Here is a 17467-nt window from a genome sequence, read left to right on the forward strand (position 1 = left end):
CCGTGGGGGTCAGTCCAAGGGAGAGCAGATGGTAAGCTGTTCTGAATTTTAGGGAAATACCAAAGCTGTCTTTATAGGTCCCAAGGTTCCTACAGATCCTTCAAAGCAATGATAAATGAAAGGTGTTAAACTTGAAAAAAGAATAGAAAACATTCTGGAAATTAACAAACTACCTTTTGCAAAAGACACAGAGTATCCTAAGTATGCAGATTTTGCAACAAATCAGCATTGGAGATGTAAATGGAGTCCTGGCTTGTCACCCAGAGGTGACAGGTATTACCTTTGGGAATTTCCCAGAATCCAAGCCAAATTTCTCCTGGCCTCCTGGGAAAATGTAAGCAAACTTACAACACAAATTTTGTAACCTAACCTTTTACACCTTTTTTTCCCCCTCTGTTAATTTCTGCTACCTTTAATTTCTCTTCATAAAGGAAAAAAACCCACAGTTTTTTATTTCAAATTGGAATAAGACACTGAAGATATATTTTAGAAAACTGGCGAGGGGGAAGGAAAGAAGTAGAAGATTGATTCTTTCATCAGAGACCACAATTGTGTTCCGGAACATATAGGAAATTCTGTGTGAAGCTGGAGGGAATAGAGAAACAGAATGGCTTTGAATTTATATCACTATAGGCAGCCCCCAATCTAAGAAGTTTGGTAATAAAGATTTATTATCTGAGCTGTTGTTCAGAAGTCAGAATTCATTTTTTCATAGAAACATTATAAATGATAGTTCATAGATATTTCATAGATCAAATATGAAAAGTAGATTGAAATCCATAGTGAATTTAAGATGAGGACTCAAGGTTCCACTTCAAGTTCAACTAACCACCCTTTACAATATTTTTCTAATGGAAAGCTCTATAGATCACGTTCTAGCTCATGGTATCAGGCACATTCCATGCCTCATCTATCTCCCTGCTCCTGCTTCTCTTTCTAATGCAGTGAACTAGAGCTCAGCTCTCCTGTTCCCAAACTCTCTCGAGAATTTATCCCTTGCTAATTGCATAGAAAGAAATGCTTGGCTTAGTCATTCTTTGGGTCTCTGAATTAGGAGAGAAGTGTACTACCTCCACAGGCAGCAGACTTCCTCTACTTGGTTCATGTGTGAAGGCAAGTAGTATGATCAAAGAGCACTGCACTGTCAGTCAACAAACCTGGTCTAACTCTTGGCTCAACCATTCTCCATGTAACCTCAACTGATGAATTCATGTGTCTGGGCATTAGTTTACATTTATTGAAAAATTAAATAAATAGGATGTCAAATTTATGAGAAGAGAGTTGACTGCTTTCTAGAGAATTTCAAAGGAACCTATCATGACAATGCTCAAAATTAAGAACTACTGGACAAAATGATCTGCTAAATTCTTTTAGCCCCAGCATTTTAAATGGCAAGTCTGGTGTTGTTTCTTAATTAGGAATGGCCCATTCGTGATTTACTTATAAAGTTTTGGAGCCCTCCAAATCATTCTCATCCTCTCTACTAGTTAAACAATAAGCAGAATGATAAAAACTATTACAAACTTTCTACATGATTTGCCATTCTCTGAAAATCTTTTCTTTTGCTGTAACAAAATATCTGTCATCTCCTAACCCATAATTTCCAAACTGAGAGTTTATGTTGATTAGACTAACTGGATAATTTTTAGGTCTTTACTTGGTATCTCATAGACTTTGTTTTTCCATATCCTCAATCAATTCACCTTTCTACTTCAAATTATTTGACATGTTCCTTGCTCCTGTTTCAGATCCAAGACAGAGGCTGAAATCGAAGGTCAGTCTCATAACTTGGAATCTTTTTTTTTTTTTCTTTCAGGAAAAGGATCATTGGACTGCTTATCCTGTGTGTGGAGTTACCACCTGATGGGAGGACTCTGTACCTCGGATTGTCTTGTGGGGGAGTACAGAGTGGGAGAGGTACAGAGCTGGGTGTGGTATGCCTTCAACTATTGCTGCAGAGGGACGTGAGCTAGTTTCTGCTTGTCATTTTGGGAAAAGTCCAAAAAAATCATAAAATTGCTACACACACTATAGCTCAGGTTTAATATTTGTAAGTCTTCTACCATTGCATTGTGGAATAATGGTACTACCCATCTGTAACCTTAATTCCAATCAAAGGAGCTGAAAAGACCTGGGAGAAATAATGGGAAGTTATTTAATGAGGACAACAATATATTGCTCACAACCCTAGAAGTTTCAGGTCTACATAGGAATATTATGCCAGAAATAAGAATTGTCTTCTCTTCTCCCCCTCTGCTGGCTAACCTGAAACATCTGAAGAATGTTAGAACTACACAACCAATGTTGGTCCTTCACCTCCTCCCTTCACAGACTATCAAGAGAGAGACGTTTCATTTGCCAGCCTAGAAACCATGGATTCTGAGTCCGCTTTTTTAAAAAATTTATTTATTTTTTACTGAAGGATAATTGCTTTACAGAATTTTGCTGTTTTCTGTCAAACCTCAACATGAATCAGCCTTAGGTATACCTGAGTCCACTAACTTCGTGATTGTGTTTCCAAACTTTAGAAATTAAGTAAATGGTAAAACACACATGACCCAGCATATTCACATATGCCACTCTCTTTAATTCGGATGAGTACACTTTGGAGAAACTGAGAATCTAAGAGGTTAAATGCAGTACACTGATAAAGATTATACAACTAGTAAATAACGAAGTTGGGATTAAACCCAGGGGTTCTGACTCCTAATCCCAGGATTTGATGACATCTCAGCTGAGAAAGCATCTTATCAGCACCTGGAACTTGTCAAGCAGTGGCAATTTCCATTCCTTCTTTTTCTGCCTTCCAAAGTGCAGAAGTGAAATAAGAAGGTATGTTCCCTCATCCACATTTTCAGCACCAGTGAAATGAAGCAGCCTATTGGGAGCGAAGTCACTTTATCTAATCTCTCAACAATCTTTCCATGATATTTCACTGTGTTAGCTACACAGTCACAATTTATATTATCCTAGGGCAGAGGCTGTGAAAAGAAGGGAAACAAAGGAGAAAAGGAAAGATATACCCATTTGAATGCAGAGTTCCAAAGAATAGCAAGAAGAGATAAGAAAGCCTTCCTCAGCAATCAATGCAAAGAAAACAATAAAATGGGAAAGACTAGGGATCTCTTCAAGAAATTAGAGATACCAAGGGAACATTTAATGCAAAGATGGGCTCAATAAAGGACAGGAATGGTAGGGACCTAACAGAAGCAGAAGATATTAAGAAGAGATGGCAAAAATACACAGAAGAACTGTACAAAAAAGATCCTCATGACCCAGATAATCATGATGGTGTGATCACTCACCTAGAGCCTGAGATCCTGGAGTGTGAAGTCAAGTGGGCCTTAGGAAACATCACTACAAACAAATCTAGTGGAGGTGATGGAATTCCAGTAGAGCTATTTCAAATCCTGAAAGATGATGCTGTGAAAGTGCTGCACTCAATATGCCAGCAAATTTGGAAAACTCAGCAGTGGCCACAGGACTGGAAAAGGTCAGTGTTCATTCCAATCCCAAAGAAAGGCAAAGCCAAAGAATGCTCAAACTGCTGCACAACTGCACTCATCTCACACGCTAGCTAAGTAGTTCTCCAAGCCAGGCTTCAGCAATACGTGAATCGTGAACTTCCAGATGTTCACACTGGTTTTAGAAAAGGCAGAGGAACCAGAGATCAAATTGCCAACATCCGCTGGATCATGGAAAAAGCAAGAGAGTTCCAGAAAAACATCTATTTCTGCTTTATTGACTATGCCAAAGCCTTTGACTATGTGGATCACAATAAACTATGGAAAATTCTTAAAGAGATGGGAATACTAGACCACCTGACCTGCCTCTTGAGAAACCTGTATGCAGGTCAGGAAGCAACAGTTAGAACTGGACATGGAACAACAGACTGGTTCCAAATAAGAAAAGGAGTACATCAAGGCTGTATATTGTCACCCTACTTATTTAACTTATATGCAGAGTACATCATGAGAAATGCTGGGCTGGATGAAGCACAAGCTGGAATCAAGATTGCCAGGAGAAATATCAATAACCTCAGATATGCAGATGACACCACCCTTATGGCAGAAAGTGAAGAACTAAAGAGCCTCTTGATGAAAGTGAAAGAGGAGAGTGAAAAAGTTGGCTTAAAGCTCAACATTCAGAAAACTAAGATCACAGTATCTGGTCCCAACACTTCATAGCAAATAGATGGGGAAACAGTGGAAACAGTGGCTGACTTTATTTTGAGGGGCTCCAAAATTACTGCAGATGTTGATTGCAGCCATGAAATTAAAAGATGCTTACTCCTTGGAAGGAAAGTTATGACCAGCCTAGACAGCATATTAAAAAGCAGAGACATTACTTTGCCAACAAAGGTCCATCTAGTCAAGGCTATGGTTTTTCCAGTGGTCATGTATGGATGTGAGACTATAAAGAAAGCTGAGCGCAGAAGAATTGATGCGTTTGAACTGTGGTGTTGGAGAAGACTCTTGAGAGTCCCTTGGACTGCAAGGAGATCCAACCAGTCCATCCCAAAGGAGATCAGTCCTGGGTGTTCATTGGAAGAACTGATGTTGAAGCTGAAGCTCCAATACTTTGGCCACCTGATGCGAAGAGCTGACTCATTTGAAAAGACCCTGATGCTAGGAAAGATTGAGGGCAGGAGGAGAAGGGGACGACAGAGGATGAGATGGTTGGATGACATCACTGACTCGATGGACATGGGTTTGGGTGTACTCTGGGAGTTGGTGATGGACAGGAAGGCCTGGCATGCTGCGGTTCATGGGGTCACACAGAGTCAGACATGACTGAGCAACTGAACTGAACTGAGGGAAGAGGCATACAAGAATCTTAATAGCCACAGAGGCAGGGCAGATCATGTAAATGAGTGAAGAGTGTTGGGTCAAAAAAAAAAAAAGAAACAAAACAGGGCAAACTTGACCATAGGCAGAATATTACATTGCATCTCTGTGTTGGTGACATCAGAGCACATTCTGAGGATTGTATCAAATAGGAGAGCATAAAAAGGGGCCACAGCCACTCAACTCCATCTGTGATATGGGAGTGATGAATCCAGTGTTGATAAGTCTGATAGTTTTGAAAGAGAAACTCAGAACTGACTTATGTGTGAAATATCCCAGTTTTGAAATGTAGGCAATGAGTTCAAATTTTTTTAAGCCATGAAATCCGATTGAGTATGGACCAAACAAAACTTGTCCTTGACCAGGTACAGCACATGACTGTCAGGGTGTGACCTGAGCTATTCTAGAAGCTTGTTCTCTCACTATTATTACCAACAGATCTCAAAGGAAAAGCTCAACACTGGCTCCCTCGAGTGCAGACAGCTGGTTTTTTCTTTTACCCAAAAGAGTTAAAATGGACCCAGAGCAAATCACCTCTCTGCTATCCCCAACCTGCTTCCTTCCTTTATCCAGAGGAGAGGGAACCCCCATCTGGGAACTCTCAGTGCCTTGTTAATTTCTCCACACTCAAAAGGAATCTGATTGTTCTTAACAGGGGGAGAAATTTAACTGTGAAAAGTGCCACGAGAGCTGCATAGAATGCAAGGGACCTGGCAGCAGGAACTGTACCGTGTGTCCTGCCAACCTGGTGCTGCACATGGACGACAGCCGCTGCCTGCGTTGCTGCAATGCCTCCGATCCCACCAATGCCCACGAGTGCTGTGACTGCCGTGACACCAAAGGTGAGGGGAGGGGCAGAGTTTTGCAGAACCAGAGGAAAGGCATGTCCCCAGGATTCTCACAGGAGCATGAGGGAGAGAGGGATGGGACGTTTCAAAGGATCAATAGAACTACCGTTTTTTCTAATGACTTTTTAAATATATTTTTTAATTGAAGTACAGTTGATTTATAATGCTAGTTTCTGGTGTACAGCAAAGTGATTCAGTTATATATGTGTGTTTATGCATGCTCAGATGCTTCAGTCGTGTCCAATTCTTTGCGATGCCATGGACTGTAGCCCACTAGACTCCTCTGTCCATGGAATATTCCAGATAAGAATACTAGAACAGGTTACCATGCCCTCCTCCAGGAGATCATTCTGACCCAGAGATTGAACCCATGTCTCCTGCATTGCAGGCAGATTCTTTACCACTGAGCCATGAGGGAAGATATATGTTATATATATATATATTTATTTATTTATTTATTTATATATAATATATAGTCTTTCATATTTTTCCAGTATGGCTTATTATAAGATAAACCTACCTTTTTATTGAGTGCTTACTATATGTCTAGTATATTTGGAACTTTCTGTCCACTATTTAAGTAGATATTATCAATCCCATTTGACTGATGAGAAGACTTGGGTTCAAAGGGTTTGATTAGTGTGCCCAAGTGTTTCTCTGGTGGCTCCGACAGTAAAGAATATGTCTGCAATGAAGGAGATCTCGGTTTTATCCCTGGGTCGAGAAGATCCCCCTGAAGGAGGGAATGGCAACCCACTCCAGTAGTCTTGCCTGGAGAATTCCGTGGACAGAGGAGTCCATACCAATGTGAAAAGGCTCACGTGAAATTAGAGTATGGATCATATGGACTCAAAGCCAGCATTCTCTCCACTCCTGTGCTGCCTCCCAGATTCAAACTCAAGCAGGTCTAAAGTTTCATCTTTATAAATTTATAAACTTTATTCCTTTGGGGGGGGTTGTCCTTTCTTAGGAAAAAAAGGAAAAGAATCACCTATCACAGAAACTGATGCTAATATTATATTGATTCTGTTGAAAAATCATTCTGTGGAAGTCAGTTCAAATCCAGGGCTCCCATTAGAGACTTAAGACATTTTATAAATGAGTTTTTATTTAAGGCTTTCTTACAAAACCCAATTTACCAATTCCAACCCCCCAACTGTCTCCCCACCCCAACCCCGCTTGTATAGATACTTGGTTCTCATTGGCTATAAGCTTAGAAAGGCCCCAAATGGAGTGATATCATCTAAAAAGAAAAATATAAATTCTTATTTATTTTAATTGGAAGCTAATTACTTTACAATATTGCAGTGGTTTTTGCCATACATTGACATGAATCAGCCATCGGTTTATATGTGTTCCCCATCCTGAACCACCCCCCAAGCCCCCCTCCCCATCCTATCCCTCTGGGTCATCCCAGTGCACCAACCCTGAGCACCCTGTCTCATGCATCGAACCTGGACTGGCAATCTATTTCACATATGATAATATACATGTTTCAATGCCATTCTCCCAAATCATCCCACCCTCTCCCTCTCCCAGAGTCCAAAAGGCTGTTATATACATCTGTGTCTCTTTTGCTGTCTTGCATACAGGGTTATCGTAACCATCTTTCTAAATTCCATATATATGTGTTAGTATACTTTATTGGTGTTTCTCTTTCTGGCTTACTTCACTCTGTATAATAGGCTCCAGTTTCAAGCCGAGGGATAGGATGGGGAGGGAGGTGGGAGGGGGGTTCAGGATTGGGAACACGTGTACACCTGTTGCAGATTCATGTTGATGTATGGCAAAACCAATACAGTATTATAAAGCAAAATAAAATAAAAATAAAAAGTAAACTGTGAAAAAAAAATAGGCTCCAGTTTCATCCACCTCATTAGAACTGATTCAAATGCATTCTTTTTAATGGCTGAGTAATATTCCATTGTATATATGTACCACAGCTTTCTTATCCACTCGTCTGTGGATGGACATCTAGGTTGCTTCCATGTCCTAGCTATTGTAAACAGTGCTGCAATGAACATTGGGGTACACGTGTCACTCTCAATTCTGGTTTCCTCAGTGTGTATGCCCAGCAGTGGGATTCCTGTGTCATACGGCAGTTCTATTTCCAGTTTTTTAAGGAATCTCCACACTGTTCTCCATAGTGGCTGTACTAGTTTGCATTCCCACCAACAGTGTAAGAGGGTTCTCTTTTCTCTACACCCTCTCCAGCATTTATTGTTTGTAGATTTTTGGATAGCAGCCATTCTGACCAGCGTGAAATGGTACCTCACTGTGGTTTTGATGTGCATTTCTCTGATAATGAGTGATGTTGAGCATCTTTTCATGTGTTTGTAAGCCATCTGTATGTCGTCTTTGGAGAAATATCTGTTTATTTCTTTGGCCCATTGTTTGATTGGGTCATTTATTTTTCTGGAATTGAGCTGCAGGAGTTGCTTGTATATTTTTCAGATTAATTATTTGTCAGTTGATTGCTATTATTTTCTCCCATTCTGAAGGCTGTCTTTTCACTTTGCTTATAGTTTCCTTCATTGTGCAAAAGCTTTTAAGTTTAATTAGGTCCCATTTGTTTATTTTTGCTTTTATTTCCATTACTCTGGGACGTGGGTCATAGAGGATCCTGCTGTGATTTGTGTCGGAGAGTGTTTTGCCTGTGTTTTCCTCTAGGAGTTTTATAATTTCTGGTGTTACGTTTAGATCTTTAATCCATTTTGAGTTTATTTTTGTGTATGATGTTAGAAACTGTTCTAGTTTCATTCTTTTAGAAGTGGTTGACCAGTTTTTGCAGCACCATTTGTTAAGTTAAAGAGATCATCTTTTCTCCATTGTATATTCTTGCCTCCTTTGTCAAAGATAAGGTGTCTGTGGGTGCATGGATTTATCTCTGGGCTTTCTATTTTGTTCCATTGATCTATATTTCTGTCTTTGTGCCAGTACCATACTGTCTTGATGACTGTAGCTTTGTAGTATAGCCTGAAGTCAGGCAGGTTGATTCCTCCAGTTCCAGTCTTCTAAAAAGAAAACTATAAATTCTTAAAACATTCTACAGTGCAAAAGCATATCATTTCTTTGGGGCTCAGCTACATCATGGCTTGACCAAAAAAGAGACATCAAATTTATGGGAGCCTGTCCATTTATTTAAAAAGTAAATCCCAGACCCCAAACCACTACTAGCCTTTTCTGTTTTATTTTTTATCAACCTTTTCACTTACTTCTAAACATCCTCTTTCCAAAAACTAATTATTTCCTCCTTTCAGCAATCCTGCCTCCATGAGCAGCTGGTTTCCCCAGCTATTCACACACATCCACATGCCTAATATTCATTCTGTGTTGGCTAAGAATAATAACCCTCATTACATTGATGGCTTTAAATGAAACCAGAAGTGTGTGCATGTTGGATGTAGAGTTTCAGCAAGCCTTTTACAACTAAGAACTACTTATTCAGCTTTCTTGGGCTTTCTGTAGCTCTTGAAGATTAAATACTCAGAAGACTACATACTCTTGATTACCTGCTCATTCTTTACTGAGACACACGGCTCCTTCAAAGAAGAACCCATATCACAGAGGCTGACCCTAACTCTCCAAACCTAAGACTGGAGGATAGTAAGACAGGCTTGCATATGATACCCTATTAATTGAAACAACCTCACAAGGTCTTTTATTGAGTCTCCTGTCTCAGCATTTATCACGAAGTACCACATACAGAGGGCTTCCCAGGTGGCTCCAGTGGTAAAGAATCTGCTTGCCAATGCAGGAGACACAAGAGACATGGGCTCAGTCCCTAGGTCAGGAAGATCCCCTGGAGCAGGGCATGGTAACCCACTCCAGGTTTCTTGCCTGGAGAATGCCATGGACACAAGAGCTTGGCAGGCTATGATCCATAAGGTCACAAAGCCAACCACGGCTTAGCATGCACACACCACACACAGGTTGCAGTCCTTATTGCTAGTTGCTTATCCTTCCCTCTAGTGCTTTAATATTTCCTCCAGTGGAAAAATTCTGTTCTAGTATATTAATGACAAAAGTAGTCATGACAGTATTGTTACTTTAGGAGATGAAATTCTGTTTGATGGGCAAAATCCCACAAGGATGAAAGTTAGGATAAAAAAAAAAAAAGTGTTCATCACTAACAAAAAGAGAAGGAAAAAAACACATAGTGGTGATGAATCACACCAAATTGGCCAATATATATTAAGCAAAAGTAATTAACCCTAAAATAACTGCCACAGTATTATATTCATTAAGCTAGTGTATATAATATACCTAGAATCTCATAAAACATCCTGAGGGCAGAACTAGTTGGTTCAAAAAATATTTATGGAGAATGTACTGTTGTATTTCAACTTGTACATCCGGTAAAGCCTGCTAGTTTTTCTTTCTAGTTCTTTCATACTCTCACTCTCCCATTTGGTGGGTTAAAGAATAGAAAAAAAATATTAGGTAAATCATACCACCTGAATAAATGAGCGAAAATGAGTTCATCACTGAGTTAGGAAACTGTTTTGTTTGCTGCATGTTCTCAATTAAGTCATCAAAACCAAGAATGATGAATGAGAGAGAGACAGAGCTCTCAGCTTCAGAGATCTTAGTTATTATAATAGAAGAAATCTATCTCTCAATTTGGCAGTCAGAATTTAAAGATGAGGGGAAAAAAGAATTTAAAGATGGTAGTTTTCTTCCTGCCAGATAAGGTCCACAGGATGTTAGGAAGTAAAACAACAACAACAACAAATACATTGCCAGTGTTTTGCCCCACTGTCTCCAGACAGTAGCCTAAAGTAAGGATTCCTGGGTTTGAATTCTGATCACTCCACCAACAACTCCTAACCTCTGATGATGTGGTAATTCACTTTCTCTCTATGGGTCTCAGTTTCCTCAACTATCAATCAACAGAAAGACCTGTGATTTCTACGGCCCCACATAGGAATGAGTCAATGCTTTTATAAATAATCTGTTCCTGTCTTTGAATGATGGGACAGTCCTGTTGAATCAGGTTTAAATGTAAACCTGATTTAAAGCTGGGGAAAAGACTCAGTCTTAGAAAAAGCTAAAGTTGAAACAGAAATAGAGCATTTTACAATAACTGAAACCTGGTCCAAAATGGAATATTTCTCTCAAGAAGGAAATAGAAGAATCGATTTAGTAAGGTTGGACACTTGATGACTGACCCATGAGGTATGGGTATGATGGGGGACTCCCTTTGGTCCTCAGACTGACCTCCACCCTAGAAGAGTTTGTTGGTATCATCTGGGATAGGCTGAAACTCTCCTGGAGTACACACAGCAATTCTGTAGAGGGATGTGCTCTCTAAGGAAATCAAAGACAGTGGTTCTACTATTTTAGATTCGAAAGATAAAGGTGAAACCCTTTACTTCAGAAGCTAATTTTCACCATTCCATTTCTTCTCTTCCACTCTTCCCCTCTGTCCTCTTCCTTTGGGATCATCTTCCAACAGATGAGTGTATCCTTCGAGCAAGTGAAGTTGAGCCTGCAGCTGAGCATTCCAAGACAGCCCTGTTGATCACTTCCTCCATTATGCTGGTGCTTCTGCTCGGGGCAGCTGTGATTGTCTGGAGGAAATCTCGGAGCAGAGCCAAGTCAACAGAAAAAGCTGGCTATGCAAAGCTGGCTGAACCTAGCGTGTCTTACTCCTCCTATAAGAGCAGCCATCGTGAGAGCTTTGAAGAGGATCAAGTGATTGAGTACAGAGACCGGGACTATGATGAGGATGATGATGATGACATTGTCTACATGGGCCAAGATGGCACTGTCTACCGGAAATTTAAGTATGGGCTTCTGGATGATGACAGTGAAGATGACCTGGAATACGATGATGAGAGCTACTCCTACCAGTAAACAGAGGTCACGCACACCCCACCACATTCCACTCATGGGCATGCATATGAGCATTACAGTGTTGGATTTTATCCCGACATACCAGGCTGACATGAGGGTGCTTGTCTTCTTAACCAAGAGTCCAACTAGAGTATATGAGAATGCTGAAATATTTTGTTCTTCTTTTGGATGGTTAAACTCAATTAACTATAATTATTCAACCATGACTGAGGGACAAGGATAAAATTCGGAGTAATTGTTCTCAAAACAATATCTCAAGACACAAAACATAAGAAGTTTTAAAAAAAAATAGTGAAATTTTTGTGCAAACTGTTTCATGTTTTTCTAATTAAAAAAAAAGAAATAGACCTATAGTAATTCTGTTTCTCAGCTGTATTGTAGAGATATTTGCTACCTTTTTGATTTCTGCTATTTCTGTAATTGATTTGTGGGGGATGAGGAGACAAAAGAACTGTTTGTCTTAGGGGATTTTCCTCCCCTTTTAGTTCTCTTGGGGCAGAGATTTGTTCCTTAAGGGACCACTAAAGAAAGTTCTCCTTCTCATGCCATTTACACCAATTACTCCAGCTCACCCCTCAGTAATACAGACCACCTCTGCTGAGGCTGATCAGGATCTATTTATAGACAGGAGGAAAGACATGAGAGCTTGCTTCATAGCCAAGGAAGCATGTGTCCTCCATGCCCTGGTTCCTGTGCAGGAGTCCATAGTCATGATGATTCTAGAGCAAGCTCAGGCAGGAGATTGGTGGCAGCAAGCCCAGGAGGAAAGACATCACTGTTTCTAAGAATGTCAGTCTTACACGCTCATGATTTTTCTAAGGGTGTTTCTGGTTAGAAACATCAGCTAAAACATCAAGTAATAAAAGAAAATTGGTAATGTTAACCTAACATAAAATGGTATAAAATGACAGAAACTTCAGATACTCTTTTTTAAAAAAAGACTTTAGCTACTAAATTAAAGAGCTTTTATGAACAGCCCATCACAGAACTGTGGGCTCTTCAAAGAAAAAGTTAGGATGGAGTCTAACATGGAAATTCTCAACATCCTGCTCACCAGCTTAATCCAGCTGCTGATCAGCCTTCCAACACTCTTCATCTCTATGATTTTTGTTTCTAGATGCCCTAGGCATCTCTTTTTCCATCCTCCTGTCCAGTACACTCTTGGATTTGCACACACAGGACAGTTTTTCTGCATGCAATACAGAGAAGAGCTCCTGCTAAGTGAAATTAAGTAAGCAGGGTTTTATGGATTTCCTTGTCAAAACAGAAGTGATAGGCAGTCTTGGGAGTGAACCACCAGGAAGAGATATTTTCAGATAATGAGGACAATCACACAAAAAAATAAATGTATTTCACACTATGTACTAGGTACCGAGCTAGACAATTCCTTTTAAAAACTCACCCCATTTAATATCACTGTAACTTCTTGAGGTTGGTACCATTATTACTCTTTTTTTAAATGGGAAAGCCAAAGCTTATGAAAAGTTAAATAGCCCAAGGTCACAGAAAGCTTATCAAGATTCAAGAAAAAAAGGATGACTCTAAAGTGTGTGTTCCTAAGAACTATGCTACACTGACACGAAGCAGAAAAAGAAGCATCCTAAATCTAATAAAGGCCTGTCTTACTTTATAATATGGCAATGCTATTATCTTTCCTGAATGTGTACATTTTTTAAAAAAAAAAACATATCACTGACACAGGAAATCTTTGTAAAGAAGTCTTCAGTTTACTGAAGGCCTCTGCGTTTCTTTAAGGGAAAGCTCTTAAAACAAATATTGGCAAACTTTCTCTGAAAAGAGCCAGATAGTAAATACTTTAGGCTTTGCACAACTATCAACCCTGCCATTGTGGCATGCATGCAGCCAACCCACAACAAATGGGTGGGCTGTGCTCCAAGAAATCTTTATTTATGGACACTGAAATTTGGATTTAAGATAATTTTCACATATCATAAAATAGTATTCTTCTTTTGATTTTTTTCCTCAGTCACTTAAAAATGTGAAAAACCATTCTTGCCTCAAGGCAGTACAGAAACAGATGATGGGCCAGATTTGGTCAAGAGATTGTAATTTGCTGACAGAAATTCCTAAGAGACCATGTATATCACAGACACATATGATATGCTCCAAAAAATTTTGACCATTTAAAATCACCCCCTGAAAACCTATATGAACCCTTTATAGATCCTTTCCCAAACCTTAGAAACAAATAGAAATGCATATAAGATAGCCATCTCATCATGGAGAATGAAACGGCAATCCACTCCAGTATTCTTGCCCAGGAAATCTCATGGACAGAGGAACCTGGTGGACTATAGTCAGTGGGGTTGCAAAGAGTCAGACAGGACTGAGTGACTGAGCATGCACACACCAGCAATTTTATCAATGGAAGAATTCTTCATCTCTTGTTGTGTAATTGGAGTGTAGCCTATGGAAATAAGTAATTTTGTTTATACTGTGTTGTGTGTCTTCCCTGATAACTCAAAACTCTGATAAACTGAGTCTGACATTTCTTTGTGTAGCCTGGAAATCGTTTTCCAAGAAAATTCTGTCTTTAGGATACACAATTAAGCATTAAATGAGGTCAAGATGACCTTGAAAACTAAGAAAAATTGTGTCATTACTCCATGTGATCGTAAAAAGAAGCCTCAAACTATATATGGGTACTTTGACATCTTTCCTTCTTTGTTCACAGTTAGGCCATATTATTCTCAGACTTCTTTGGAATATTCCACTAACAACTATCTAAAGAGATAAATATGTGGTTGGAAAACAAAGTCACCTTTTGATTTTCTGTTTGCTAACAACTTCAAAATATTGAGAATCTTCATAGACTGGAAATACACCAAGAGGCTGGGCAAGAGCTTGAAAGTTCTAGTTCATAGAAAGTAATTTTAAAATTTAAAATGAAATCAAAACCAGATAATGCTATAGCGGCTAGCTTATTAATGAATTACCTCTGAGGAGATCAGTCCTGGGTGTTCATTGGAAGGACTGATGTTGAAGCTGAAACTCTAATACTTTGGCCACCTGATGTGAAGAGCTGACTCATTGGAAAAGACCCTGATGCTGGGAAAGATTGAGGGCAGGAGGAGAAGGGGACAACAAAGGATGAGATGGTTGGATGGCATCACCGACTCAATGGACGTGGGTTTGGGTGGACTCCGGGAGTTGGTGATGGACAGGGAGGCCTGGCGTGCTGCGGTTCATGGGGTCACAAAGAGTCAGACACGACTGAGCGACTGAACTGAACTGAGTTTTTATATGATTAGTATCATGCTTTACCAAGTAAGAGTACAAAGCAATGAAAGTGCTTCTTTCCCCTTCCTTTTATCTTTCTACTTCCAATGACTGAGTTAGTTATATCAATGATAAACCTTCTTAAAAATCAAATCCAATCTGTCAGTCCCATCATCACTGGCTCAATAAGGCTCTTAGTCTCTCTCATCTGGACCCTTACTATAAAACTTCTCCTGACTTATTACTGAACTTCAGTCTCTTTCTCCCAATTTATCTACCCTGCAATCAGTGATCATTTCTAAGTTCTATCAGATCATCACATTCAGGGCTCAGCATCACCTACCTTGATTATAACATTCAAAATTTTGCAAGATGTGACGACTGCCTCTATCTCCAATCTTAACATCCATCAGTTCTTGGCCCCTCCTCATTTCCTAGCTTCTCTACTTACACTCAATAGTACTGAATTACTTCTAAGGTCTCTGGGGTATATCTTGTTATCTCACATCCTTGGGCATACATTGTTCACTCTCCTTGGAATATTCTACCCCCACCCCTACTTTGACCTGGGAAATTTCTAACCATTCTTTAAAAATTGTATTACCTTACAACCTCTCTTGGGAGCCCTTCCCTGACCTTCTTGAAGAAGGTTAATTACTTTATCACTTCTCTGCTACCTAGATCAGAGAAGGCAATGGCACCCCACTCCAGTTCTCTCGCCTGGAAAATCCCATGGATGGAGGAGTCTGGTGGGCTACAGTCCATGGGGTAGCTAAGAGTTGGACACGACTGAGCGACTTCACTTTCACGCATTAGAGAAGGAAATGGGAACCCACTCCAGTTCTCTTGCCTGGAGAATCCCAGCAACGGGGGAGCCTGGTGGGCTGCCGTCTATGGGGTCGCACAGAGTCGGACATGACTGAAGCGACTTAGCAGCAGCAGCAGCTACCTAGATACTATGTGCAAATAGTAGTGTGCTTTCATATCATACTCTGTTATAACTGTTTCATTTACATTTATATCTACTCAGAGGCTGGATATATCTATCCACTAAGACACTGGGTACTTCTTGAGGCAACTACTATTTCCTTTCCAGAACCTAGCAGTGTCCAGCATTTGATAAACAACCAACAAATATTGATGGAATTGAATGTTAAGAAGACAGGACTCATAAATATGAAGTTATCAGGCAATGATATAGACATATATTATGCAGTCCGTTCCTATTTAGTCTTGAGTGTAAATGATAAGGCAGGTGGTGCAGGTGATTCTGTCAGTTAAATATGAAAAGTATGAGATAAACACAAATTAGACCTTGTTAGGGGTGGCTTCATGGGAAAAGGACTCATGCTTGGATTTGATTTGAAATAGAAAAGAGGATGCAGAGTGTATTCCTCAAGGAAGGCAGTGGAGTTAATAAGTTGTTGACCTGGCTTTTACTATAATTATAATGTTTATTCACTAAGTGTGTATTAAGAATTTACCACATTCTAGGCACTGTTTTGGAAATAACAGTGAGTGAAATCAAATCTTGGACTTTAGGAATTTTCAGTCTAGTGGGGAGAAATAAATAATAACACAACTACCTTCTATGTGCCAGCCACTGTCTTGGGCCCTTTTCTCATATGACCTCATTCAATCCTTACAGTACAAATGCTGTAGAATAGGAATGTGCTCCCTCTTTACAGATGAGTGCCATCAGACGGGGTGTGAGTGGTCCAGCTGGGATGTCACCTAGAACTTTAGTCCATCTTCCTTCTGCTGTACCACCCTACTTCTAAGGGAAGAAAGAATATGGCCTTTGTCAGTAATCCCTGGATTTCATTTGGGGCTTTTTTTTTTAGCTATGGAATTCGAATCATCAGAAAGTGATGCCAGGGAAGCACCCATGGGATCCTGCAGTTCAGGTGCCTAATTTCACCTAGAGGCATAGTGTTGAGGGATAATGAGGCAAAGAATTTTAGGTAATTGTGCACATTAACTGTGTATAAGTCAAACTATTAAAAAGTATTCATGAAAAAATAAAATACAATTTTAAAAGATAAAAGGTATTCATGAGAGATTCTACCATATAAAAGAAAAAAAATTTCAAATATTAAGAATTTCCAAACATGGAACTCAGAGGGCATCAAGTGGGAGAGAAGACTGCTATTAGAGAAACTGGAGATAACGATTTTAGGTGTGCTGAACACAAACACTTGACATTGGAGTAGACCTTTTAAGATCTGTTCAGAGTTAAGGAGGTCTACTTCAGAGCTCATGAAAAAAGAAGCTGCTTAGGGTACTACCCAGTTGAAGACTGAAGTTCAGATGCCGTCAACTGAAATAAAGAGTAGCCTGCATTTTACACTGAAATGTAAGAACTGTAAATAGATTGTGTTTCCGAAGGAAATATATGAATTTTATCAGTGAATGCTTAGCATAGACTCTGGGTCTAACTAATCACCACACAGAAACAACATCTGATACTGAAGAAGTGAGATAAAAATTTGAGGCTGTATTTGGAATTTCACTTTTAAAGCCTCCTATGTCTACCTTGGGAGAGTGAAAAAGGTGGCTTAAAATTCAACATTCAGAAAACTAAGATCATGGCATTTGGTCCCATCACTTCATGGCAAATAGGGGAACAACGGAAATAGTGACAGACTTTATTTTCTTGGGCTCCACAATCAC

The 17467-nt window shown here is 39.6% G+C and overlaps 1 protein-coding gene across 2 annotated transcripts in view; it reads left to right on the forward strand.

The window, feature by feature from the left end:
- Positions 1-14166, forward strand: part of PCSK5 (proprotein convertase subtilisin/kexin type 5) — a 505527-nt gene extending 491361 nt beyond the window's left edge. For both annotated transcript variants that reach the window (XM_013965990.2, XM_005683788.3), the window contains 3 exons: positions 1817-1917; positions 5503-5689; positions 11154-14166. In XM_013965990.2, coding sequence (XP_013821444.2) covers positions 1817-1917; positions 5503-5689; positions 11154-11554 — 689 coding nt within the window. In that variant the 3' untranslated portion in view covers positions 11555-14166. The remainder of the gene's footprint in view (positions 1-1816; positions 1918-5502; positions 5690-11153) is intronic.

Source organism: Capra hircus, chromosome 8 (assembly GCF_001704415.2).
Source record: "Capra hircus breed San Clemente chromosome 8, ASM170441v1, whole genome shotgun sequence".
Lineage (NCBI taxonomy): Eukaryota > Metazoa > Chordata > Mammalia > Artiodactyla > Bovidae > Capra > Capra hircus.